This window comes from Salmo trutta, chromosome 36, assembly GCF_901001165.1.
Source record: "Salmo trutta chromosome 36, fSalTru1.1, whole genome shotgun sequence".
Lineage (NCBI taxonomy): Eukaryota > Metazoa > Chordata > Actinopteri > Salmoniformes > Salmonidae > Salmo > Salmo trutta.
This window is the reverse complement of record NC_042992.1, coordinates 39,563,650-39,591,111: the sequence shown is the minus strand read 5'-3', so window position 1 is coordinate 39,591,111 and position 27,462 is coordinate 39,563,650. Positions and strand designations below refer to the sequence as shown.

Sequence of the window (27,462 nt, the reverse complement as noted above, 5' to 3'; positions counted from 1 at the left end):
ACTCAAGAGAGGCGTCATCACTGACAAAAACAACAGAGAGGGGGAGAGTGAGTGAAGGGAAACGAGAGCAAAATAGACAGTGGGTGTGTGTGTGTGTGTGCGTGCGTGCGTGCGTGTGTGTGTTTGTGTGTGTGGGCATGAGAGAAGGGGTGCGAGTAGGAGAGTAGTCCTGTAGACCTACTGTGCTTTTGGCATTTAGAATTTTCTGCAATTAAGTATTTCAAACTTGAACCTCAGTGAGAACTAAACACAAGATACAAATGATTTAGTAGGCTATACTCAAGGACAGTTTATAGACACCCACATTAAGGCAACTAAATCAAGCCTCACATCACCAAAACCACTTTTATGAAAGTTACACCAAAGATATGATCAAATCTGTTTGAATAGGCCTACAGAATGTGCATATTTAATCAAACACAGTGATGACTAAAATAGTTAAATGAATAGTAATTACTTCACTGGCCAAAAAGCGTGGTTTAAAATCCACCATTGATGAAAGTGAACAGGTTCATTAAAATCTCTTTAGGATATTGAACACACGCGCACACACGGTGGTGGTGGTGGTGGTGGTGGTGGGGCGGGGCTGCTGGATGGACAGAGCGAGCGCGTCTTGTCTATCAGAAAGCGGGATTGTAGAGTCAACGGGCGCGCGGCTAGTCTGGAAGCGGCGGCAGGTAGAAACCGAAAAGTCTCAACGGACACTGACTGAGTCGAGACTCATTTCAAATGACAATGTAGACAATTACATTTACAGTCGAAAAGAAAAAGGAAACCTAGCAACAGGAGGATAACGTAAACACATTTTTGACGAACTTTGATGATACCATTTCAACGCCAGCTGTGCCTGTCCAAGACGAAAGGTTGTCTTGATGTGAGGCGATTTGCAACGTTTCATCAACACGGGACTTCAGTTGTCATTGTCAAATATTGCAGTCTAATTTGCCTTATCACTTCTCCTTGTGAACACTATTGTTTTCTGTCTGTTGAGAGGATTAGGGAACATAAAAGGAATACTCAAAGCACAGTGACTTCAAAGTGCGCAGCAGGCAAAGTAAGTAAACATAGGGTTGGGGAGGATGCCGAATTGGGGTTCGTAGTCGCAATGGAATTAGTGCTGAAGAAGTATTCGTCCGTTCCAAACGTCGCTGGAAACTTCAACTAGGTTGTGTTACCGCTGGGATGTTGACAGCGACCTGCTGTTTGGGACGGAGGGACTGAGAGCGAAGAAGGTAGGCTAGAGAGAACGAGGAACAGTGGGATTATGGCTCTCGCAACCGTTTCTCTCTGTCTAATAGCGCTCGCCTTTTCACATTTGCACCTGACGCGAGCCAACGACCGACATGCCGTCTATTGGAACAGCTCAAATTTACAGTAAGTAAACTAGCCTACAGATATGGGCGTAATACAGTAGGACAGACTATCATCTTTGTTTTATTTGTTGCTGTGGACCTAATTTGACGACAGATGTCAGTATTAGGAATTGATCATCCCAAATTTCTAAAAACGTGAAACGAAAATATGCTAAGTTTAAATCATGAAGTGTGACTATTTTACAGAATTCATATGTGAATTGATAGGCCTATGTATAAATCATTCTGTCAATTGTGTGATTAATGCCCACTGCCTTTTTAAAATAAGCATAAAAAGTAGTCTTTATGTTTATGCCATAACTTTATTTTCCCCTTACACAAATTGTAGGCTATTTCCACAGTGAATTACGGATTTTGCCTATTGCCAATAACACACACACACACACACACACACACACACACACACACACACACACACACACACACACACACACACACACACACACACACACAGTATAATAGCCAATAACAGGTAGCTGTGTTATTGTAATGTTCCTTTCCACCATGTTAGTGGGTACCCTGGTGTTCTATATGAATATTTAAAATGGCCAACTCAGTTCTCACTGTCCATCTCTTCCTCCACCATGACTCGTATCTGTCATCAATGAACCCCTCTCTCTCTCTCTCTCTCTCTCTCTCTCTCTCTCTCTCTCTCTCTCTCTCTCTCTCTCTCTCCATTTTACACACAATCCTACGCATTTGAATGCAATCCATTCTGATATTGTCTGCCATCTTTGTCCCCCTTCCATCCTACTACAGTATGTTACAATACTGTAGGTAAGCTCTCCATACCTCTAACTCAATACCTCTGCAGCAGAGATCGATTGGGTATCTGGTGCCTCTGTCCTCTCATTATTTTACATTGAATCCATCATTCTCACATTGTTTTATCTTCTCCCCTCACCCCACCTCTTGCTCTCTCTCTCTCTCTCTTGCTCTCTCTTTCTTCCTTTTTCTCTCTATTTGTTTTCCTCCTCCTTTCGCCCATTTATATTCACCTCAGACACTAGCCTCTCCCCTGTATGGCCTCTCTCGATTTCATACTTGGTTATTTTCCTCCCTCTCTCTTATTTTTCTACTGTCTCTGATGGCCAGCCTGTCCCCCTCAATTCCTTTTTTGTGTGCATCTCATTACCACCCCCCATCTGCTCCTGTTTCATCATTCACCTCCAAAACCCAGGTTGTGCCCCAAATGGCACCCTATTCCCTTTATAGTGCACTACCGTTGACCAGGGCCCATAGGGCTCTGATAAAAAGTAGTACACTATATATAGGGAATAGAGTCTCATTTGGGGCACATACCCAGACTGAAAGGTACACAAAGATAATTACATAGGATAAAGTTGTTTGAATGCACCTGAAAGATGATCAATTAAGGATTCTGAGCATGTGAGGCTTACAGACAGTTTTTTATAATCAAGGTATCTCAATCAAACAACAAACAGTGCAAACGAACGCCTCGTAAAAATTCCAACCAGCTCTGGTTGCGATAGCAATTAAGTATGTCAGTGTGAATCTGAATAGAGGAGAGGTTTATTAGAGGAGACTCATTAGCATCGCTAGTGCATGTTCAAAGTGCTCTGAGGATTTTGCAGGTTTGTGAGCGTCACATTCTGTATTAGTATTATCTATCATTGTTCATTATTAATTTGGCGTGTGTTCTATCCAGAATGACTTGCACAGCGTGAGGAGTACGCCTAGGCATTGTATGGTGTAATCATTCATCAAGTGTTGGCACATCGGTACCTTAATATAACATTTATATGAATATATTTTTATTTTAATATATTCCAATGAGTGCCTCAGTGTGGGATGTGTGTGTGTTTATGCATGTGTGTGTTTGTTTGTAATATCTTCCTACACTGAGATAAGTATCTGTAGAATAATGCAAAAATTGACCCAGTTTGCAGGTAGCAGACAAATCCACAGAGGCTATGGCAGGAATACTGATAGGCCATCAAGCCTTATAGGCCGTAGGCTTTAGGCCACTCCAGCACGGCTTTAAAAGAGAAGACTAGTTTGAAAAGGAAAGACTAGGATACCGTTAACAAAAGTTGGAGATACAAGAAGTGCCCTGATTGCAGCAGTCGGAGTTGCAGCACAGTTATCTACCTCCATCTCCTTTAGAAAGAGTTGCTCCCAGCTTCCGCTCACAGCGGCATGCCTAAGCCAACTCGTTAAAAATGTCCCTGCTAATGGCTGACTGAAGCAGGAAAAAACACACACGCAGGCCATTAAATCATCTCGCATCTGAGGCCATCTGCCAATTAGAGAGGGGAGATGTGGAACATCTTGAGGAGCGCATGTGAGTGGTGTTGGCCTTGCCAGTGACACAGGCTGAGTCCCAAAAGGTATCCCATTCCCTATATAGTACACAAAAGTAGTGCACTATGTAGGGGAGAGGGTGCCATTTGGGACACAACTACAAACTGTAGTGTCTTAATTGGATGTTCAACATGATCAAAACAATAATGTGGCTTTCAATCACTCTCAATGTCGCTCCTAAGGATCATAACTTAGCAGGAGATCAGGGCACGCAGGTCCTTTGCACAGGTGTGGGAGGGAATAGCAAGGAACCCATGGTGTGAAAATGTTGCCCACCTTACTGTAAAATCAGCCTACCATTGCCTCCTAAACAAGATGAAAGGTGGAACCTCAGTGTGTTATTGCGCTATGTGCGTTCATAGTATGACATATTGTGAACCCGATTTGAGACATGAAATTGAGTCTGTCAGGCTTCCAAACCAAATAAAGAAAGAAAACACTGCCTGCATGCATCCCTCCCTGCCTGCCTGCCTGCCTGCCTGGTTGGCTCACCATATCCGGTGTTACAAAATAAATGATCACCTTGACAAATAGCTTCCCTGAGAGTAAGAGGCATGGGGGCACCTCATGATCAATGTGGAGCGGAGCTGCTGTCTTACTCAACTGCCCCACTGAAGATGTGTGGGTGGAGGACCAGCAACTCAGAGGTGGTGGCACTGTGTGGTGGTGGTGGCGGAGGAGAGGGGAGCCCCAACACACTTTGGGTAGAGAGATTTCTGATCTTTTCTGTGAGATTATTTATAGGGAAGATAGATAGATTAGATAAACACACAGAGGGAGACAAATAGAGATGGAGAAAAGGAAAAATGCGGAGAACGGTATTGAAAGAAAGGGGTGAGGAGTAGTGATGGAGAATATGGAGTGCTGATAGATTAATGGAAAGTGTGCCAAGAAGGTAGAGTGAGGCAGAGGATATTTTGAGAATGATTAAGAGAGCCCAAAGACAGGGAGGGAGAGCGAGGCAGTGAGCTTTTGTGCAAATTAAATTTATTTGGCGAATGTGCTGCTGCTGCTGTTTATGGAGAGATTATACTTATGGGAGGTGACCCGTGCTAATGTGGACATGCAGGGTTATTCATGTGGACCAGTGCTCGGAGACAATAGCAGAGGCCTGGCCCTATGCAATACTGTGCAGCGCAACGCGTGAGACACAAGTGGATTTGCTAGCTGATTACATGCAAGGCTGTCTGTCTGGCTTGCTCACTGAACAGTCTCGCCAATTTTGCATACAAATGCATCTTACTCACTGACATTCAATTTGTTCTTTTCCACATTCGTCATGCCACCGTGACATGCAACCGTCTCAAACTGCATTATATCCTTCTTTCCTGCCTTGTAGTTGATGGCTATTGTGCTGAATGGGAATCTGTGAGCAACACTGATTCCAAAGTGAATGAAAAAGAGAATGGTGCTGGAGAGAATAGCAGCTGTTTTACGGGCTCCTGACCAATTGTGCTATTTTGTGTATTTTTTTTGCAGTGATCGTAACTTTTTTTAACATAATGTTTCCGTCATTGTTTCCTATGACCGAAAAGAGCTTCTGGACATCAGAACAGCTATAACTAACCTCAATTTGGATGAGGGCTTCTACTTCAATGAGTCAGAGACGAAAGACATCACATGCGCTGCTGTTACTGTTTATTGTCTATCCTGTTGCCTAGTCACCTCGTACCCCTGCACATCGCACAAAGCAGCATGCCTTGCCCTTAACAGCACACACAGAACTAACATCAACTACATGCATGATAATCTTTCATGGTTGAGGGTTTAGGAGAAATTTACTACTTCTAGTCTTTTCAAGAAACATTTGTGTGTTGAAAATGCCTAACCACTTGTATATTTGCATACACTTCAAACAGACATACATAACCCACCAGACACGCCACTATGGGTTTCTTCACGGTACCCAAACCAAAAACAGATTTAATGCGGCGCTCAGTTATGTATAGAGCCATGTCATCATGGAATGCTCTACCACCAGAGGTTACTCAGGCAAAAAGCAAGTTTAGCTTTAAAAAACATCTTGTATCACTGCACCTCTCATCTTTCTAAAGATCTAATTGAACTGAATAAGAATGTATATATGAATAGTGTGTAAATAGTATTTTTGTTGTCTCTTGGTTTCTTTGCTATGTATACAGTCGTGGCCAAAAGTTTTGAGAATGACACAAATATTAATTTCCACAAAGTTTGCTGCTTCAGTGTCTTTAGATATTTTTGTCAGATGTTACTATGGAATACTGAAGTATAATTACAAGCATTTCATAAGGGTCAAAGGCTTTTATTGACAATTAACATGAAGTTGATGCAAAGAGTCAATATTTGCAGTGACCCTTCTTTTTCAAGACCTCTGCAATCCGCCCTGGCATGCTGTCAATTAACTTCTGGGCCACATCCTGACTGATGGCAGCCCATTCTTGCATAATCAATGCTTGGAGTTTGTCAGAAGTTGTGGGTTTTTGTTTGTCCACCCGCCTCTTGAGGATTGACCACAAGTTCTCAATGGGAATAAGGTCTGGGGAGTTTCCTGGCCATGGACCCAAAATATCGATGTTTTGTTCCCCAAGCCACTTAGTTATGAAAAAGGCATTGTTTGTCACCAAACTGTTCCTGGATGGTTGGGAGAAGTTGCTCTTGGAGGATGTGTTGGTACCATTCTTTATTCATGGGTGTGTTTTTAGGCAAAATTGTGAGTGAGCCCACTCTCTTGGCTGAGAAGCAACCCCACACATGAATGGTCTCAGGATGCTTTACTGTTGGCAAGACACAGGACTTATGGTAGCGCTCACCTTGTCTTCCCCAGACAAGTTTTTTTCCGGATGCCCCAAATAATCAGAAAGGGGATTCATCAGAGAAAATAACTTTACCCCAGTCCTCAGCAGTCCAATCCCTGTACCTTTTGCAGAATATCAGTCTGCCCCTGATGTTTTTCCTGGAGAGAATTGGCTTCTTTGCTGCCCTTCTTGACACCAGGCCATCCTCCAAAAGTCTTTGCCTCACTGTGCGTGCAGATGCACTCACACCTGCCTGCTGCCATGACTTTCTTGGGCGCCCTGAAGCCGCCTTCACAACAATTGAACCGCTCTCCTTGAAGTTCTTGATGATCCGATAAATGGTTGATTTAGGTGCAATCTTATTGGCAGCAATATCCTTGCCTGTGAAGCCCTTTTTGTGCAAAGCAATGACGGCACGTGTTTCCTTGCAGGTAGACATGGTTGACAGAGGAAGAACAATGATTCCAAGCACCACCCTCCTTTTGAAGCTTCCAGTCTGTTATTCGAACTCAATCAGCATGACAGAGTGATCTCCCGCCTTGCCCTCATCAACACTCACACCTGTGTTAACGAGAGAATCACTGACATGATGTCAGCTGGTCCTTTTGTGGCAGGGCTGAAATGCAGTGGAAATGTTTTTTTGGTATGCAGTTCATTTGCATGGCAAAGAGGGACTTTGCAATTAATTAATCTGATCACTGTTCATAACATTCTGGAGTATATGCAAATTGCCATCATACAAACTGAGGCAGCAGACTTTGTGAAAATTAGTATTTGTGTCATTCTCAACACTTTTGGTCACGACTGTACAGTTGAAATCAGAAGTTTACATACACATAGGTTTGAGTCATTAAAACTTGTTTTTCAACCACTCCACAATTTTCTTGTTAACAAACTATAGTTTTGGCAAGTCGGTTAGGACATCTACTTTGTGCATGACACAAATCATTTTTCCAACAATTGTTTACAGAAAGATTATTTCACTTCTAATTCACTGTATCACAATTCCAGTGGGTCAGAAGTTTACATACACTAAGTTGACTGTGCATTTAAACAGCTTGGAAAACTCCAGAAAATGATGTCATGGCTTTAGGAGGTTCTGATAGGCTAATTGACATAATTTGAGTCAATTGGAGGTGTACCTGTGGATGTATTTCAAGGCCTACCTTCAAACTCAGTGCCTCTTTGCCTGACATAATGGGAAAATCAGAAGAAATCAGTCAAGACCTTAGAAAAAAATTGTAGACCTCCACAAGTCTGATTGATCCTTGGGAGCAATTTCCAAACGCATGAAGGTACCACGTTCATCTGTACAAACAATAGTACGCAAGTGTAAACACCATGGGATGACGCGGCCGTCATACCGCTCAGGAAGGAGACGCGTTCTGTCTCATAGAGATGAACGTACTTTGGTGCGAAAAGTGCAAATCAATCCCAGAACAACAGCAAAGGACCTTGTGAAGATGCTGGAGGAAACCGATACAAAAGTATCTATATCCACAGTAAAACAAGTCCTATATCGACATAACCTGAAAGGCCGCTCAGCAAGGAAGAAGCCACTGCTCCAAAACCGCCATAAATAAGCCAGACTACGGTTTGCAACTGGACATGGGGACAAAGATCATACTTTTTGGAGAAATGTCCTCTGGTCTGATGAAACAAAATTAGAGCTGTTTGGCCATAATGACCATTGTTATGTTTGGAGGAAAAAGGGCTTGCAAGCTGAAGAACACCATCCCAAGCATGAAGCACGGGGGTGGCAGCATCATGTTGTGGGGGTGCTTTGCTGCAGGAGGGACTGGTGCACTTCACAAAATAGATGGCATGATGAGGAAGGGAAATTATGTGGATATATTGAAACAACTTCTCAAGATGTCAGTCAGGAAGTTAAAGCTTGTTCGCAAATGGGTCTTCCAAATGGACAATGACCCCAAACATACTTCCAAAGTTGTGGCAAAATGGCTTAAGGACAACAAAGTCAAGTTATTGGAATGGCCATTACCTGACCTCAATCCTATAGAAAATTTGGGGACAGAACTGAAAAAGCGTGTGCGAGCAAGAGGCCTACAAACCTGACTCAGTTACACCAGCTCTGTCAGGAGGAATGGGCCAAAATTCACCCAACTTATTGTGGGATGCTTTTGGAAGGCTACCCCAAATGTTTGACCCAAGTGAAACATTTTAAAGGCAATGCTACCAAATACTAATTGAGTGTATGTAAACTTCTGACCGACTGGGAATGTGATGAAATAAATAAAAGCTGAAATAAATAATTCTCTCTACTATTATTCTGTACTATTCTGGCATTTCACATTCTTAAAATAAAGAGGTGATCCTAACGGATCTAAAACAGGGAATCTTTACTTAGATTAATTGTCAGGAATTGTGAAAAACTGAGTTTAAATGTATTTTGCTAAGGTGTATGTAAACTTCCAACTTCAACTCTATGTGTATGTATATATATATATATATATATATATATATATATATATATATATATATATATATATTCTTAAAGAGGTTAAGAGTTTTATCACAAGTGCCATCGGCAATACTTATGACTGCAGGGTTTCAACGTTGGTTACTGTGACTAATTCAAGCAACTTCGGTTCCTTTTATATATATATAAGGAACCGAAGTTGCTTGAATTAGTCACAGTAACCAACGTTGAAACCCTGCAGTCATAAGTATTGCCGATGGCACTTGTGATAAAACTCTTAACCTCTTTAAGAAACACCAACCAGTTAGGAAAACTCCAGCACGTCAACAAGCTAGGTAGGGAGGTGCTCCGAATCAGGAGAATACAAAATCCAGTGCGAATCCAGCAGAGTTAATGAGCTTTCATTCTTGAAATCAAATAAAATGTTGTCACATGCTTTGTAAACAACAGGTGTAGACTAACAGTGAAATTCTTCCCAACAATGCAGAGAAAAAAAAGACAAATAATATAATTTAAAAAAAATTATATCAACACAAGGAATATATATTTTTTAATAATTGTTTTTTATTTCACCTTTATTTAACCAGGTAGGCCAGTTGAGAACAAGTTCTCATTTACAACTGCGACCTGGCCAATATAAAGCAAAATACATAATGAGTAACGATAACTTGGCTATATACACGGGGTACCAGTACCTAGCCGATGTGAAGGGGTAATTGAGATAGATATGTACAGTACCAGTCAAAAGTTAGGACACACCTACTCATTCCAGGGTTTTTCTTTAATTTTTACTATTTTCTACATTGTGAAGACATCAAAACTATGAAATAACACATATGGAATCATGTAGTAACCAAAAGTGTTACTACTCAAAATATATTTTATATTTGAGATTCTTCAAAGTAGCCACCCTTTGCCTTGATGACAGCTTTACACACTCTTGGCATTCTCTCAACCAGCTTCATGAGGTAGTCACCTGGAATGCATTTCAATTAACAGGTGTTCCTTGTTAAAAGTTCATTTGTGGAATTTCTTTCCTTCTTAGTGTGTTTGAGCCAATAATTTGTGTTGTAACAAGGTAAGGGTGGTATACAGAAGATAGCCCTATTTGGTAAAAAAAACGAGTCAAATCAAATTGTATTGGTCACGTACACATGGTTAGCAGATAGTAATGCGAGTGTAGCGAAATGCTTGTGCTTCTAGTTCCGACAGTGCACTAATATCTAACAAGTAATCTAACAATTCCCCAACAACTACCTAATACACACAAATCTAAAGGGGTGAATGAGAATATGTACATATGGATGAGCGATGGCCGAGTGGCATAGGCAAGGTGCAGTAGATGGTATAAAATACTGTATGTACATGTGATATGAGTAATGTAAGATGCGACTTTAATAATGTTAACGTATTATTTAAAGTGGCATCGTTTAAAGTGATTAGTGATCCATTTATTAAAATGTCCAGTGATTGGGTCTCAATGTAGGCAGCAGCCTCTCTGAGTTAGTGATTGCTGTTTAGTAGACTGATGTCCTTGAGATAGAAGCTGTTTTTCAATCTCTCGGTTCCAGCTTTGATGCACCTGCACTGACCACGCTGACCTCTGGATGATAGTGGTTTGAACAGGCAGTGGCTCGGGTGGTTGTTGTCCTTGATGAACTTTTTGGCCTTCCTGTGACATCGGGTGCTGCAGGTCTCATGGAGGGAGGTAGTTTGCCCCCCAGTGATGCGTTGTGCAGACCGCACCACCCTCTGGAGAGCCTTGTGGTTGAGGGTGGTGTAGTTGCCGTACCAGGCTGTGATACAGCCCGATAGGATGCTCTGGATTGTGCATCTGTAAAAGTTTGTCAGGGTTTTGGGTGACAAGCCACATTTCTTCAGCCTCCTGAGGTTGAGGAGGCGCTGTTGCGCCTTCTTCACCACACTGTCACAGTTTGTCTGTGATGTGTAAACCAGGAACATAAAACTTTCCACCTTCTCCACTGCTGTCCCTTCGATGTGGATAGGGGGGTGCTCCCTCTGCTGTTTCTTGAAGTCCATGATCATCTCCTTTGTTTTGTTGATGTTGAGGGAGAGGTTGTTTCCTGACACCATACTCCGATTGCCCTTATCTCCTCCCTGTTGGCTGTTTCGTTGTTGTTTGTGATCAGGCCCACTACTGTTGTGTCGTCTGCAAACTTGATGATTGAGTTGGAGGCGTGCATGGCCATGCGGTCATGGGTGAACAGGGAGTACAGGAGAGGGCTGAGCACACGCCGTTCTGGGGCCCCAGTGTTGAGGGTCAGTGAAGTGGAGATGTTGTTTCCTACCTTCACCACCTGGGGGCGGCCGGTCAGAAATTCCAGTACCCAGTTGCACAGGGCGTGGTTGAGACCCAGGGCCTCCAGCTTGATGATGAGCTTGGAGGAGACTATGGTGTTGAATGCTGAGCTGTAGTCAATTAACAGAATTCTTGCATAGGTATTAATTTTGTCCAGATGGGATAGGGGAGTGGGAAGGCGATTCCGTCATCTGTGGACCTGTTGGGGCGGTATGCAAACTGTTGTGGGTCTTGGGTGGCCGGTAAGGTGGCGGTGATATGATTCTTGACTAGCCTCAAAGCATTTCATGATGACAGAAGTGAGTACTACAGGGCGGTAGTCATTTAGTTCAGTTATCTTTGCCTTCTTGGGTACAGGAACAATGGTGGCCATCTTGAAGCATGTGGGGACAACAGACTTGGATAGGGAGCGATTAAATATGTCCGTAAACACACCAGCCAGCTGGTCTGTGCATGCTCTGAGGATGCTCTGAGGATGGGGATACCGTCTGGGCCAGCAGCCTTGCGAGGGTTAACAAATGTAAATGTTTTACGTCAGCCACTAAGAAGGAGAGGTGGGGACGCAGTCTTAGTTAGCAAGCCGCGGCGGTGGCACTGTATTATCCTCAAAGCGGGCAAAGGAGGTGTTTAGTTTGTCTGGAAGCGTGACGTCGGTGTCCGTGACGTGGCTGTTTTGGTAGTACGTGATTTCCTGTAGACCCTGCCACATATGTCTTGTGTCTGAGCCGTTGAATTACGACTCCACCTTGTCCCTGTACCTGCATTTCCATATTATGGCAATAATAGCTGAAATAAGCAAAGAGAAACCACAATTCAGTCCATCATTACTTTAAGACATAAAGGCCAGTCAATATGGAACATTTCAGGAACTTTGATAAAAGTGATGAATGATGAATGAAACTGGCTCTCATGAGGACCGCCACAGGAAGGAAGACCCAGAGTTACCTCTGCTGCAGAGGATAAGTTCATTAGAGTTACCAGCCTCAGAAATTGCAGCCCAAAGAAATGCTTCACAGAGTTCAAGTAACAGACACATCTCAACATCGACTGTTCAGAGGAGACTGCGTGAATCAGGCCTTCATGGTCGAATTGCTGCAAAGAAACCACTACTAAAGGACACCAATAAGAAGAAGAGACTTGCTTGGGCCAAGAAACATGAGCAATGGACATTAGACCGGTGGAAATGTGTCCTTTGGTCTGATGAGACCAGATTTGAGATTTTTGGTTCCAACCGCCGTGTCTTTGTGAGACGCAGAGTAGGTGAGCAAAGGTTCTCCGCATGTGTGGTTCCCACCTTGGAGTATGGAGGTGTGATGGTGTGGGGGTGCTTTGCTGGTGACACGGTCTGTGATTTATTTAGAATTCAAGGCACACTTAACCAGCATAGCTTCCACAGCACTCTTCAGCTGCACCGCCTGGCATAGAGGTCCTGGATGGCAGGGAGCTCGGCCCCGGTAATGTACTGGGCCGTACACAAGACCCTCTATAGCAGTCGGATGCCAAGCAGTTGCCATACCAAGTGGTGATGCAGCCAGTCAAGATGCCCTAAATGGTGCAGCTGTAGAACTTTTTGAGGTTCTGAGGGCCTTTTCAGCCTCCTGATGTAAAGGCTGTGATAAAGAATGATTATCCATGGACACTGCGACTTCAGATAGACTCCCACGGTTTAATTAGAGCAACCACACAACTTCAAGGGACAAATAAAATAAAGAATAAATAATATGAGCAGAGAGCTGGCACCTTGGCACCAAACTCTAGACTGAAGACCTGTCCCAGCACCCTCTGCTCTTTAAACCCAGAGCAATAGCATCCGGTATCGCAATAAGTTCATCCAATTACAGTCCCACAGAAGTATTTCTGAAATAATATAGCATTATGCAAATTAAAAACATGTTTCATCTATGTCTTCACATTCTATTGATTTTCCTAAGCCACTGCAGACCCAGAGAGCTGTTAAGTGATTTAATAATTTTCAAATGTTCTCTTTCTGCAATAGGTTGGCACAGGTATATAAAAAAAAATACAGACATAAACAACGAACTTGGGATGGGAAAGCTGTTTTCTACAGTATTTTTTTGCTGGTATGAGTCTTGCAAAATGGCTGGAGAAAGCAAGCTGAAAGGATACTGTTTGTATTTGTGGCATGGTGTCTTTTTTTTTTTCGCTCCTTTTGACTTTCATCCACAGGGCTCTGGTCAAAAATAGTGCTCTGTGTAGAGAATAGGGCGCCATTTGGGACGCAACTTAGTGGTCCGTATGGATGCTGAGGGTGGGTGTGTGAATCAATATATACTGAACAAGTATTTACATGCAACATACACACATTTCAAAGATTTTACTGAGTTAAAGTTCATCTAAGGAAATCAGTCAATTGAAATAAATTAATTTGGCCCTAATCTATGGATTTCACATGACTGGGCAGGGGTGCAGCCATGGGTGAGCCCTGGACATTGGCCCACCCTCCTGGAAGCCAGGCCCACCCACTGGGGAGCCACGTCCAGCTAATCAGAATGAGTTTTTCCCCACAAAATGGCTACATTACAGACAGAAATACTCCTCAATACTCCTTCAGCTTTGACATACTGTTGTGGCTAAAGAGAAAAGTAAAAATGTTGCTGGATACCGATGAAAAGTATAGCAAGAACTCAGAGGCAATGCACGATGATGAGATTTTCAATGCTTATTATCGATTGCCTTCCTCTCAAAGTCTGCAAAACACATGTCAGCAAGACAATGCAGTTCCAAAAATCCAAATTATACAACATTTCCTAAGAAAACTACTACAAAAATCTCTGAAACTGGAAACACTTATCTCCCTCACTAGCTTTAAGCACCAGCTGTCAGAGCAGCTCACAGATCACTGCACCTGTACATAGCCCATCTATAATTTAGCCCAAACTACTACCTCTTCCCCTACTGTATTTATTTATTTTATTTATTTTGCTCCTTTGCACCATATTATTTATATTTTAACTTTGAACTTTCTTCAAACTACAAATCTACCATTCCAGTGTTTTTTCTCGCTATACTTTATTTACTTTGCCACCACCATGGCATTTTTTGCCTTTACCTCCCTTATCTCACATCATTTGCTCACATTGTATATAGTCTTATTTTTTTCTACTGCATCATTGATTGTATGTTGTTTTACTCCATGTGTAACTCTGTGTTTTTGTATGTTGTCGAACTGCTTTGCTTTATCTTGGCCAGGTCGCAATTGTAAATGAGAACTTGTTCTCAACTTGCCTACCTGGTTAAATAAAGGTGAAATAAAAATAAATAAATAAAAATAAATAAATAAAAATAAATGTGTCGCTATTGTAGTCACACACTATGAAGATACTTTTGCATATATAGTGTATGTGGACACCCCTTCAAATTAGTGGATTTGGCTATTTCAGCCACACCCGTTGCTGACAGGTGTAAAAAATCAAGCACAGCCATGCAGTCTCTATAGGCAAACACTGCCAGTAGAATGGCCTTACTGAAGAGCTCAGTGACTTCCAACGTGGCACCGTCATAGGATGCCACCTTTCCAACAAGTCAGTTCGTCAAATTTTCTGCCCTGCTAGAGCTGCCCCGGTCAACTGTAATTGCGAAGTGGAAATGTGCATGAGCAACAACGTCTCAGCTGCAAAGTGGTAGGCCACACAAGCTCACAGAATGGGACCGCGGAGTGCTGAAGCGCTTAAAAATTGTCTATCCTTGGTTGCAACACTCACTACCGAGTTCCAAACTATCTCTGAAAGCAACGTCAGCACAAAAACTGTTCGTCGGGAGCTTCATGAAATGGGTTTCCATGGCCGAGCAACTACGCACAAGCCTAAGATCCCTATGCGTAATGCCAAGCGTCGGCTGGAGTGGTGTAAAGCTCGCTGCCATTGGACTCTGGAGCATTGGAAACGCGTTCTCTGGAGGGATGAATCACGCTTTACTATCTGGCAGTTCAATGGACAAATCTGGGTTTGGCAGATGCCAGGAGAAGACTACCTGCCCGAATGCATAATGTGCCAACTGTAAAGTTTGGTGGAGGAGTAATAATGGTCTGGGGCTGTTTTTCATGGTTCGGACTAGGCCCCTTAGTTCCAGTGAAGGGAAATGTTAACGATACAGCATACAATGACATTCTAGACTATTCTGTGCTTTGAACTTTGTAACAACAGTTTGGTGAAGGCCCTTTCCTGTTTCAGCATGACAATGCCCCCGTGCACAAAGCAAGGTCCATACAGAAATTGTTTGTGAGATCAGTGTGGAAGAACTTGACTGGCCAGCACAGAGCCCTGACCTCAACCCCATCAGACACCTTTGGGATGAATTGGAACGCCGACTGCTAGCCAGGCCTAATCGCCCAACATTAGTGCCTGACTTCACTAATTATCTTGTGGCTGAATGGAAGCAAGTCCCTGCAGCAATGTTACAACATCTAGTGAAAAGCCTTCCCAGAAGAGTGGTGGCTGTTATAGCAGCAAAGGAGGGACCAACTCCATATTAATGCCCATAATTATGGAATGAGATGTTCCACGAGCAGGTGTCCACATACTTTTGATCATGTAGTGTATTTCCAGTTACTGTATTATACAATAAAGGGACTTCTTGAGACATGATCCAGCTATAGATTGATGAGAAGACTGGTCACGTCGTAGACTATAGAGAAGAGGCGTATCTCTTGTATGGAAAGCTCTTTCTCTCTAAGAGGTTCATAAGATTTGTGTGTTTCAAATGGCACCCTATTCCCTATGTATTGTAGTGCACTATATAGGGAATAGGGTGCCATTTGAAACACACTCAATGCCCACCATGAAAATTCCACTCAATAATGAGGGAGAGAGCTCTTGAGTAACATGATGCCATTTGGGACACACCCACTGTGTATTTTCTCTCTGTTCATATCAAGAGCCCTACTGGGGAAGTGTCATGGGACTAATCTGAAAGTTAGGGCATGCCTTCTTCAGATGAACACAGAGAACACACAAGGCCCCTTCACGTGCCATCAAAAGTCATTAGTATTCCAGGCGCTCCAAGGTTATAGAGGCTGCACTTAGCCGGCTCTGTAAACCCACAGGAGATAGCCCTGATCCAGACAGGTAGAACCAATTTCAGACTCAATGATTTGAATGCAAATACTCCTACAGAGGAGGCCTTCCAACTCTCAGCCTGAGCCGCCTCCTCTAAGTTCTACTACAGTGTATGGTACATTATGCTGGTAGTGGTATGAGCAGGGACGTACTAGAAATTGGCACAGGCATTTCTAACACACCGGCCCATTATTTCCATTAGTCCCCCACTTCTGCCCATTTTTTCCCCCTCAAGGGCATTAATAGCCAAATAATGATAATTCTGCACAAAACCCCCAATTTAGACAGGCCCAAATAAGCTTAAGATGGACCAGCTCTTCTGGCATTTGCCAGTACTGCTCTATAGCCAGTTTGTCTCTGGAGTGTGTTTATGCTACCAGTGTTGTTAGGTTGCTGCCAGGAAATTGCATTGCTCTTGTGAAGCAAATTGCTCCCCAAGTAGAAAAATATCAAAGCCATTGATCAATGGATGGTCACTGGCCATAGTATCTTGTCATGGACTTTGCTACAGGGCCTGGAAAATACGTTATCGTTTGTCGATAAGAAAACCTCTCTGGTGTGAAGATTGGGTCTGTAGTTTTTGTTAGCCAGTACCTCTTCAATAGATAACTATACTTCATAATTTAACATTTTTGGTGCGAAAAAGCACTTAGTCACAAGCCTGTGCTTTGTCATATGTGACTCACCACCTGGATTTGGTCTTATGTAGCAACATTTGAAATTGTGTTTTTTACATTGGACAAAAGTAGAGACTCAGAGCTACAAAATGGTATATCATAGTGTATTGTTGAGGAACAATGGGAAAGTAATTCTGCTTTGAAAGTTGACAAACTTGTTAGCTAACTTTTGAGAAATGACCTTTTGAATGTTTTGGTATCTAGTGAAGAGCTCTTCTATGTCTACACCCATTCAGTATCGTTCACACCCTCTGAAAGCTTTAGCCCCACCCATCTTATTTCGCCCTCCGAGCGTTCAGAGCGCACACTTGACGCTCTGGCTGATGATTTGTTTACCTATGGATAACATGAAAACAGCCTAACCAGCTCAGCTGGCAAAAATTTAATTACGCTTCTTTGCAGACATTTACTAACACCAACCATATTCAACACGTGATGTACACTTTATAGCTTAAGACATGTAGCTAGCTAGGTAAACAATGAACCTAGCTAGGTAAACAACATGTAAAATCCCACACGTAACATTACCTAACGCGCCAGCCAGTTAACGTTAGCTAGTTTATAATTTTTTTACCCCTTTTTCTCCTCAATTTCGTGGTATCCAATTGGTAGTTACAGTCTTGTCCCATCGCTGCAACTGCCGTACGGAATTGGGAAAGGCGAAGGTCGAGTACCATGCGTCCTCCGAAACACATCCCAGCCAAGCCGCACTGCTTCTTAACATACTGCTCGCTTAATCCTGAAGCCAGCCTCACCAACTTGTCGAAGGAAACATCGTACACCTGGCAACTGTGTCAGCATGCATGCGCACGGCCCGCCACAGGAGTTGCTAGTGCGCTTTGGGACAAGAATGTCACTGCTGGCCAAGCCCTCCCCTAACCTGGACGACGCTGGGCCAATTGTGCGCCGTCCCATGAGTCTCCCGGTCGCGGCCGGCTGCGACAGAGCCTGGACTTGAACCAGGATCTCTAGTGGCACAGCTAGCACTGCGATGCAGTGCCTTAGACCAGGCTAAAGTTAGCTAGTTAACCTCTATGGGCTAGGTGGGACGCTTGCGTCCCACCTACTCAACAGCCAGTGTAATCCCGTGGCGCGATATTCAAATACCTTAGAAATGCTATTAATTCAATTTCTCAAACATATGACTATTTTACACCATTTTAAAGACAAGACTCTCGTTAATCTAACCACACTGTCCGATTTCAAAAAGGCTTTACAACGAAAGCAAAACATTAGATTATGTCAGCAGAGTACCCAGCCAGAAATAATCAGACACCCATTTTTCAAGCTAGCATATAATGTCACATAAACCCAAACCACAGCTAAATGCAGCACTAACCTTTGATGATCTTCATCAGATGACACACCTAGGACATTATGTTATACAATACATGCATGTTTTGTTCAATCAAGTTCATATTTATATCAAAAAACAGCTTTTTACATTAGCATGTGACTAGCATGTGACTAGCATTCCTACCGAACACTTCCGGTGAATTTACTAAATTACTCACGATAGACGTTCACAAAAAACATAACAATTTTTTAAAGAATTATAGATACAGATTTCCTATATGCACTCTCTATGTCCGATTTTAAAATAGCTTTTCGGTGAAAGCACATTTTTCAATATTCTAAGTAGATAGGCCGGCATCACAGGGCTAGCTATTTAGACACCCACCAAGTTTAGCCCTCACCAAAGTCAGATTTACTATAAAAAAAATGTAATTACCTTTGCTGTTCTTCGTCAGAATGCACTCCCAGGACTTCTACTTCAATAACAAATGTTGGTTTGGTCCCAAATAATCCATAGTTATATCCAAATAGCGGCGTTTTGTTCGTGCGTTCAAGACACTATCTGAAGGGTAAATAAGGGTGATGCGCCCGACGCGTTTCGTGACAAAAAAATTCTAAATATTCCATTACCGTACTTCAAAGCATGTCAACCGCTGTTTAAAATCAATTTTTATGCCATTTTTCTCGTAAAAAAGCGATAATATTCAGACCGGGAGTGGTTGTTTTCGTTCAAAGAGAGAGAAAGTAAACATGGTGTCAGCTCGGGCACGCGCGCCCCAGTCTCATTGTTCTCAGATCGACCACTTACAAAATGCGCTAATGTTTTTCAGGCAGGGCCTGCAAAGCCACGATTCAGCTTTCTGGCGCCTTCTGAGAGCCCATGGGAGCGTTAGAAAATGTCACGTCATGCCAGAGATCCCCTGTTTTGGTTAGAGATGATCAAGAAGGCCATGAAATGGTCAGAGAGAGCGCTTCCTGTTTGGAATCTTCTCAGGTTTTTGCCTGCCATATGAGTTCTGTTATACTCACAGACACCATTCAAACAGTTTTAGAAACTTTAGGGTGTTTTCTATCCAAATCAAACTTATATGCATATTCTAGTTACTGGGCAGGAGTAGTAACCAGATTAAATCGGGTACGTTTTTTATCCGGCCGTGCAAATACTGCCCCCCTAGCCCCAATAGGTTAAACAGCAATGAACATAGTGCCAAATCATGTTGTTACTACACTGCATGAATATGCTGGGAGCTACCCATCTAGGTTCAATGTCAGCTAGGTAACATTAGGCTCTAAGTAGCGAAGCAAACAGCTGTGGGATACGAATAACAACGTCAGCTAGGGAGCCAGCCAGACAATGTTAGCTAGCTAGCTAACAGTACACTTTAGCTTTAAACATGTAGCTAGCTAGGTAAACAATGAACCTAGTTAGGTAAACAATGTGTAAAATCACACGTTAGCTAACAAGCCAGCCAGCTAACTTTAGCTAGTTAAACAACAATGAACATAGTGCCAAATCATGCCATTACTACACTGCATGAATATGCTGGGAGTTAACCTGTTGGGGCTAGGGGGCAGTATTTGCACGGCCGGATAAAAAACATACCGATTTAAACTGGTTACTACTCTTGCCCAGAAACGAGAATATGCATATAATTAGTAGATTTGGATAGAAAACACTCTAAAGTTTCTAAAACTGTTTGAATGGTGTCTGTGAGTATAACAGAACTCATATGGCAGGCCAAAACCTGAGAAGATTCCATACAGGAAGTGGCCCTGTCTGACAATTTGTTGTCCTTCAGTTGCATCTCTATCGAAAATACAGCATCTCTGCTGTAACGTGACACTTTCTAAGGCTTCCATTGGCTCTCAGAAGGCGCCAGAAAGTGTAATGGGGTGTCTGCAGTCTCTGGGCGAAGTACAGCAGCTCTGTTTGTGAGTGGTCAGCCTGGGAACAGTGAGACTGAGAAGCACGTTTATGAGAATTCTCAATTTTTTTCTTTCAGCCTTGAATGAATACAACGTCGCCCGGTTGGAATATTATCGCTATTTTACGAGAAAAATTGCATAAAAATTTATTTTAAACAGCGTTTGACATGCTTCAAAGTACGGTAATGGAATATTTTAAATTTTTTTGTCACGAAATGCGCTCACGCATCACCCTTCGGAGGTATTTGAATATAACTATGGATTATTTGGAACCAAAACAACATTTGTTGTTGAAGTAGAAGTCCTGGGAGTGCGTTCTGACAAAGAACAGCAAAGGTAATCCAATTTTTCTTATAGTAAATCTGAGTTTGGTGAGGGCCAAACTTGGTGGGTGTCAAATTAGCTAGCCGTGATGGCCGAGCGATGTACTCAGAATATTGCAAAATGTGCTTTCGCCGAAAAGCTATTTTAAAATCTGACACCGCGATTGCATAAACGATTTCTGTATCTATAATTCTTAAAATAATTGTTATGTATTTTGTGAACGTTAATCATGAGTAATTTAGTAAATTCACCGGAAGTTTGTAAAAAGCTGTTTTTTTATATAAATTTGAACTTGATTGAACAAAACATGCATGTATTGTATAACATAATGTCCTAGGAGTGTCATCTGATGATCATCAACGGTTAGGGCTGCATTTAGCTGTGGTTTTGGTTTTTGTGACAAATATGCTTGCTTTGAAAATGACTGTGTGATTATTTTTGGCAGGGTACTCTCCTGACATAATCTAATGTTTTGCTTTCGCTGTAAAGCCTTTTTGAAATTGGACAATGTGGTTAGATTAACGAGAGTCTTGTCTTTTAAAATGGTGTAAAATAGTCAGATGTTTGAGAAATTGAAGTTATAGCATTTATGAGGTATTTGTATTTCGCGCCACGCGATTCCACTGGCTGTTGACTAGGGTGGGACGCTAACGTCCCACTGGCCCAGAGAGGTTAACCAACCTGCTAACATTAGGCTCTAACTAGCAAAGCAAACACCTCTGGGGTACAAATTATAACGTCAGCTAGGGAGCCAGCCAGCTGATGTTAGCTAGCTAGCTAACAGTACACTTTAGCTTGAAATGAAACCACTTTGTCAAAATTAGAAGAGTTTAATATCTGTAAATGTAGCTAGCTATCTTACCTGTATACTTCATCATGCATCTCCCGCGTCTCCCTGTCGTGGATGCCATGCCACAGTTGCCCTTAGTTTGAGGATGTAATCCGGAGACAGGTGTTTTCGCCATCTCTTTAGCTATCATACTCTAATTCCACTGATTTCAAAACGTGATCCTCCAGAGAGTGGAGAGCAACACTTAGCTATGCAGCTCCACTACATTATAAACTTTTTTAAAAGCAGCGTTCGACAGGGTTACCAGCACAGACTAACCAGCTAAAATAGACCGAAGCTTTCTATATGGCACACCAATCCGAACTCCTCTCTCGGCATGTCCAGCCCATTCATTATCTCAGCCAATCATGTCTAGTGGGAAGGTTGCTTTTTCTGTGGCTTAACCAACAAGGCTCGTAATTTAACAATTTTATTCGTATTTGCAGATGGCATACAAGTTTGTTATTAAGGCACATGAACATGTGAACTTTCGAGGAGGCATTTCTGCCCAATTCTTTTTTTTAACGTTCAAACGGCTCTCCTGTGAAGTCGTGAGTTGCGACATACACCTAGTTTCCTGAATCGGGTCACATATCTTGCTGTCTTAACATCCCCCTACAGGCCTTAAGCCATGTCTTTGCTGTAATACTGCTGAGTGTTTTACAACAATGCAGTCACATGAACAGGCAGCGGAACGGAAGCTCTCCTCGAGTTCATTGGATGGGAGTGCTTTTTAGACTATCTATCAAGGGGGCCAATTCTGAATATGGATGTAATAATTAGGTATTCTGTTATAATTGAGAATTTGCCTATTGAAGCTGTAATTATAGGAAGGTCTGAGACCCTTTGGCAGCCGTCGACTCTGTAATGAGAACATCTAAAGAAAATTGAAATCTCTCTCCAGTGCTTTGCACATTCAAAATGACTAAATGTAATTTGACCTCCTTCAACAGCAGCAGGCAGCCACTGCTGCCTCCAGAAGTTTAATGTGTCCGGTTATATTGAAGGGGGACAACTTCAAGCGAAACAGTTCTATTACAAATATGATAGGGGAAGTCTTTAGAGCTTGAAAGTCAAATAAGTGCAATGGACAGGAGGCCACTACCTCAAGGCATGGATGGAAGAAGAATTCTTGTTAGTAAGCCATATAGGGCTGGGAACCTTGATGGAAGAAGTCCCACCTTTGCCAAGCCAAAAGACTAACCTAGAAGCAGCCCAGAAAAGCTAATAGTATTATTTGACATACAAGACAAGAAGTTTGTGTCATTGTGTTTTGCATAGATTGCAACTCCCAAACTGCTGACCTAATTCGCCTCCCCTCTGGGCTCCCGAGTGGTGCAGCGGTCTAAGGCACTGCATCTCATTGCAAGAGGCGTCACTACTGTCCCTGGTTCGAATCCAGGCTGTATCACATCTGGCTGTGACTTGGAGTCCAATAGGGCGGTGCACAATTGGCCCAGAGTCGTCTGGGTTTGGCCGGGGTAGGCCGTCATTGTAAATAAGAATTGACTTGCCTATTTAAATAAAAGGTTAAAACATTTCAATTAAAAAACTTAAAAATGAAATACATTTGGTTATGGTTAATACATGAGCTACGGCACATGCATAATCATGCCTTTCTCTTCACACACATGCACATGTTGTAATCTCTGTGTTATTGTCATTGATGTATACTGGAATATATGTGACTCAAATCTCACTCATAGTGTCCTCTATCAATGGACGTGCTCTCTCTGGTTCACTAGTGTGTGTAGTAGTAGTAGTGTGTGTGTGTGTGTGTTTAATGTTTGTGTATTCGAAAACGAGTGTGGGAATGTCTCAAGCGATGCGGTGAGGATGTGTGTAAAAGTATCTTATGTCCGGTGTGTGGCTGGCTTTGTTTGCTGTTCTATTTCAAGGATAGTGCAGTATGTGTATGTTATTTTTGCCTGTGCGCCTATGTCCTTATGTCTGTGTAATGGCTACTGTAATTGTTACTTTAGTGTCTTTTTCAGATTTTGCCCTTAATGTATATTTGGGTGCGTTTGTGTAGACGATAGTGTGTTAGTGTTAGTGTGTGTCAAGTGATTGTGCAGAACAGAACAGTTCAGTATGTAAACTGGGAGACACACAGAGAGATGAGCCCAGATCCTAGATTCCAGATCCTCACCACGTTGTGTGTGGGTGTGCTGAATATCAATGTCCTGCTGCACTCTCTCTTTCTCTCTCAATGTATTAACGTGTATATGAGTGTGTGCGTGCGTGTGTCTTGAGTCTTGGTGTGTAAGACTTTGCATGGAAGGGACAGTGTGTGTGTGTGTATGTGTGTGTGTGTGTGGGGGGGTGAATATCTAGCCTATCTTTGTGATTGTCTGGGAGTGCAGAATACTGATTCAGCCTGTTTTCAATGTCTTGCTCTCTCTTGCTCTTTCTCCTACCTGATGTGTGTTTTTCTTTCTGACTGAGTACACGACAGGCCATGGCTGCTGCTATGTGGGGATGTTCCTGCATGGAGAGTAGCCCTTCTCTTCTGTCTTCACTCTCGGTGGTATATTTGAAGTGGTTCTGCCCAGCCTTCTGTTGCTTTTCTGTTCTCACCTTGTGTGGAGACAATGGGAAGTCCCAGAAGACCACACTAAACCGCATTGCCGTGCATTGGAGGAGAGCGGACCCTGCCGCACATTAACCCCCTTTCATTTACCATGCTACAGTAGTGTGTATGTGCGTGCGCATGTGTTGGCTAAAATCTATTTGTGCTAGCTGCAGGCTGTGTATGTGTGTGTTTTTTGTGCATTTCTGTTAGTAAATATAGGAGATACAGAGTTATGATAAATATATTTGCTTTTACAGCAGTTAAAGGATTCTGTGCCATTTCTCTAGAGAGGGAGAGCAACAGAAAGAGGTAGAACAAGGTAAGGCAGAAATAACCAGCTAAAGAAAGATAGGAAGATTGGAAGAATGGCAGGAAGAGAGGTAGAGGAGGTAGCTATAAGCCAAGGCAGAGATGTAAAGGAAGATAGGAGATGGAGGGGGAGGGAGAGTTGGCATAGAGAATATTAATGTCCCTGTGTCAGGGAGTGGAGTTTCTTCACAGACCAGCACCCCTCTCACTCGCTCGCTCGCTCACTCGCTCGCTCGCTCGCTCGCACTCATGGTATCTTTGTACACACAAACAACATAAGCACATTGCATAAGCACAATACTTGGGTACTCAGCTACTTGGATCAGACTAATTAATCAGACACTGACAATTCACATTGGGAATGCTTCCAGAAACACAATAATCGTCCACAGGTAGCAAAATGTTAAAACACAAAGCTTGGAGAGAGAAATGTTCACATACTGTAGTCCTTCCAAAATGACTCACTACACCAGACAAAACTAGCATGCAAACACCTAATAATTCAACTCATGATGTATTCTTAACTAATTGAGAGGTGACCCGTTCCTTAATTCCCCATCTTCTACCTGTGCTACAACTTTGGCCTTGAACACCTGCTCAGTTGGCCGACTTCGAACGTTGACTCACTCCCACATACACCAGTTACTGTTGTATCAGGACTTGGAAATCCCTGCCAGCGTCTGGATATATATATATATATATATATACACACACACACACACACACACACACACACACACACACACACACACACACACACAAGCTCAGTTAGGATGTGAGCAGGGGCGGGTTTGTGAGGGAGAGACACCCTCTCATTCACGAGTGACAGCCAAACAGACAGGCTCAAGCACACTGCTGTCTAGAAAGGGAACGAGAGAAGGTGAAACCAGAATTAATATGGTGGGAGAGAGTATGTATACTGCCGAAGGGTAGAAGATGTGTGGAATATATTCTGTTAAATGATGCAGGGAAAAAATAACATATGGTGGTTAGGGTGGTTGTTCATGATGGATAAGCAACTGTAGCATATTAAAGCAATGAGGTTTTCCTTGTGAAAATTGGTCAAGCCTGATATATACCACCAAGCCCTTTGTACCCAGAAGCTAGTAGGCTAGTATTAGCAACAAAGAGGTCTGTGGCTGAGGAAAAATCCCCAAACTAATTCTATGTAAACTCAGCAAAAAAAGAAACGTCCTCTCACTGTCAACTGCGTTTATTTTCAGCAAACTTAACATGTGTAAATATTTGTATGAACATAAGATTCAATAACTGAGACATGAACTGAACAAGTTCCGCAGACATGTGACTAACAGAAATGGAATAATGTGTCCCTGAGCGGGGGGGGTCAACATAAAGCTAACAGTCAGTATCTGGTGTGGCCACGAGCTGCATTAAGTACTGCAGTGCATCTCCTCATGGACTGCACCAGATTTGCCAGTTCTTGCTGTGAGATGTTACCCCACTCTTCCACCAAGGCACCTGCAAATTCCCTGACATTTCTGGGGGGAATGGCCCTAGCCCTCACCCTCTGATCCAACAGGTCCCAGACGTTGTTGTTGTTGCCATCCTGTACATGTCCCGCAGGTGTGATGTTCGGATGTACCGATCCTGTGCAGGTGTTGTTACACGTGGTCTGCCAATGCAAGGACGATCAGCTGTCCGTCCTGTCTCCCTGTAGCGCTGTCTTATGCGTCTCACAGTACGGACATTGCAATTTATTGCCCTGGCTACATCTACAGTCCTCATGCCTCCTTGCAGAATGCCTAAGGCACGTTCACGCAGATGAGCAGGGACCTGGGCATCTTTCTTTTGGTGTTTTTCAGAGTCAGTAGAAAGGCCTCTTTAGTGTCCTAAATCTTCATAACTGTGACCTTAATTGCCTACTGTCTGTAAGCTGTTAGTGTCTTAATGACCATTCCACAGGTGCATGTTCATTAATTGTTTATGGTTCATTGAACAAGCATGGGAAACAGTGTTTAAACCCTTTACAATGAAGCGCTTGAAGTTATTTGGATTTTTACTAATTATCTTTGAAAGACAGGGTCCGGAAAAAGGGACGTTTCTTTTTTTGCTGAGTTTACATGATTGTCTTTGTTTGATGTTACATTTAGTAGATTGGAACACAAGCCCCACTTCACAGTCAAGTCTCTATTAAAATCTAGCTGAATTTGTAAAAACTTCTGGCAACATTGTACATTTCTGCCAATATCCATAAATCACTATGGAAGCTGTATATGCCAGTATAGGACACTCCTGGTGCAATGTATCATAATACTGCTGAAATACTGTTTACAGTTGCTATTTCTCATTATTTTACACATATTGTGTCTTTTTGTGGTGTTTATCCCACTAAAACTTAAATAATTTCCAGTCAACATTAATTACAATCAGTTGACAAACATTACGGTTGAATTCCAACAGTTGTTTCTGTGCATATGATGTGCCATATGATGCTTAATTACTGTTTACAGTTGCAATTTTTCTCTACTTTTGATGTTGTGTATTTTGTTTAGTTGTTATCTAATTAAACAAACTAATTTTCAATCAACATTAATTAGGTCTGTACTAGTTCCATAATTCAAACTGTTCTGTAATTCTAGCAGTCGTTTCTATGCACGTGATATATCATGTGATGCCATTAGGGATCTTAACGGTTAACCGTTAATCAGTTAGCTGCTGAAAATACATTTTACCATTCATGCTTATCGGTCTAAAGGTTAATTTGCATAATTTTGTGGAATTAAATTGGTTGCGTTTGTATTTTCGTTAGTCGTCATGTATCTTATTTATCACACGCTCACAGCATACAAAGCTTGGTTGAGGAGCGGATTGATGTATCACCTGTCAGATGGCGTGAGAGCAGCTCCTCAAAAAGCTGGTACTGGAATGAAACATGCTTTTATAAGCCCAGTCATTGCGCAACAAATAACCATTCTAAATGCAATCACATGTTAAAACTGTTTTGATGGCCTTGATTAAAAAGAGCTTCTATTTTTATTTCTCAATCTCAACTTATTAATTATTAATTAAAACCCGCTTCCCATTCACCATTCAAGTACATTGGCTTCCCATTCGCCATTCAAGTACATTAGTGGGCGCGACACCCACCACTTTACAATATGAGCTTGAGGCAGTATAATTGTTTGAAACCTAAACGATTTACTTTACTTCAAATAATGATGATTGTCTTACCTTGCTTCAAAGTAGCGTAGCCAAAATCCA

General features: G+C 42.4%; 1 protein-coding gene across 1 annotated transcript in view; it reads left to right on the top strand.

The window, feature by feature from the left end:
* Nucleotides 1-627: 627 nt before the first annotated feature.
* Nucleotides 628-27,462, top strand: part of LOC115176075 (ephrin-A3) — a 99,742-nt gene continuing 72,907 nt past the window's right edge. The window contains exon 1 of the mRNA XM_029735859.1: nucleotides 628-1,374. Coding sequence (XP_029591719.1) covers nucleotides 1,265-1,374 — 110 coding nt within the window. The 5' untranslated portion in view covers nucleotides 628-1,264. The remainder of the gene's footprint in view (nucleotides 1,375-27,462) is intronic.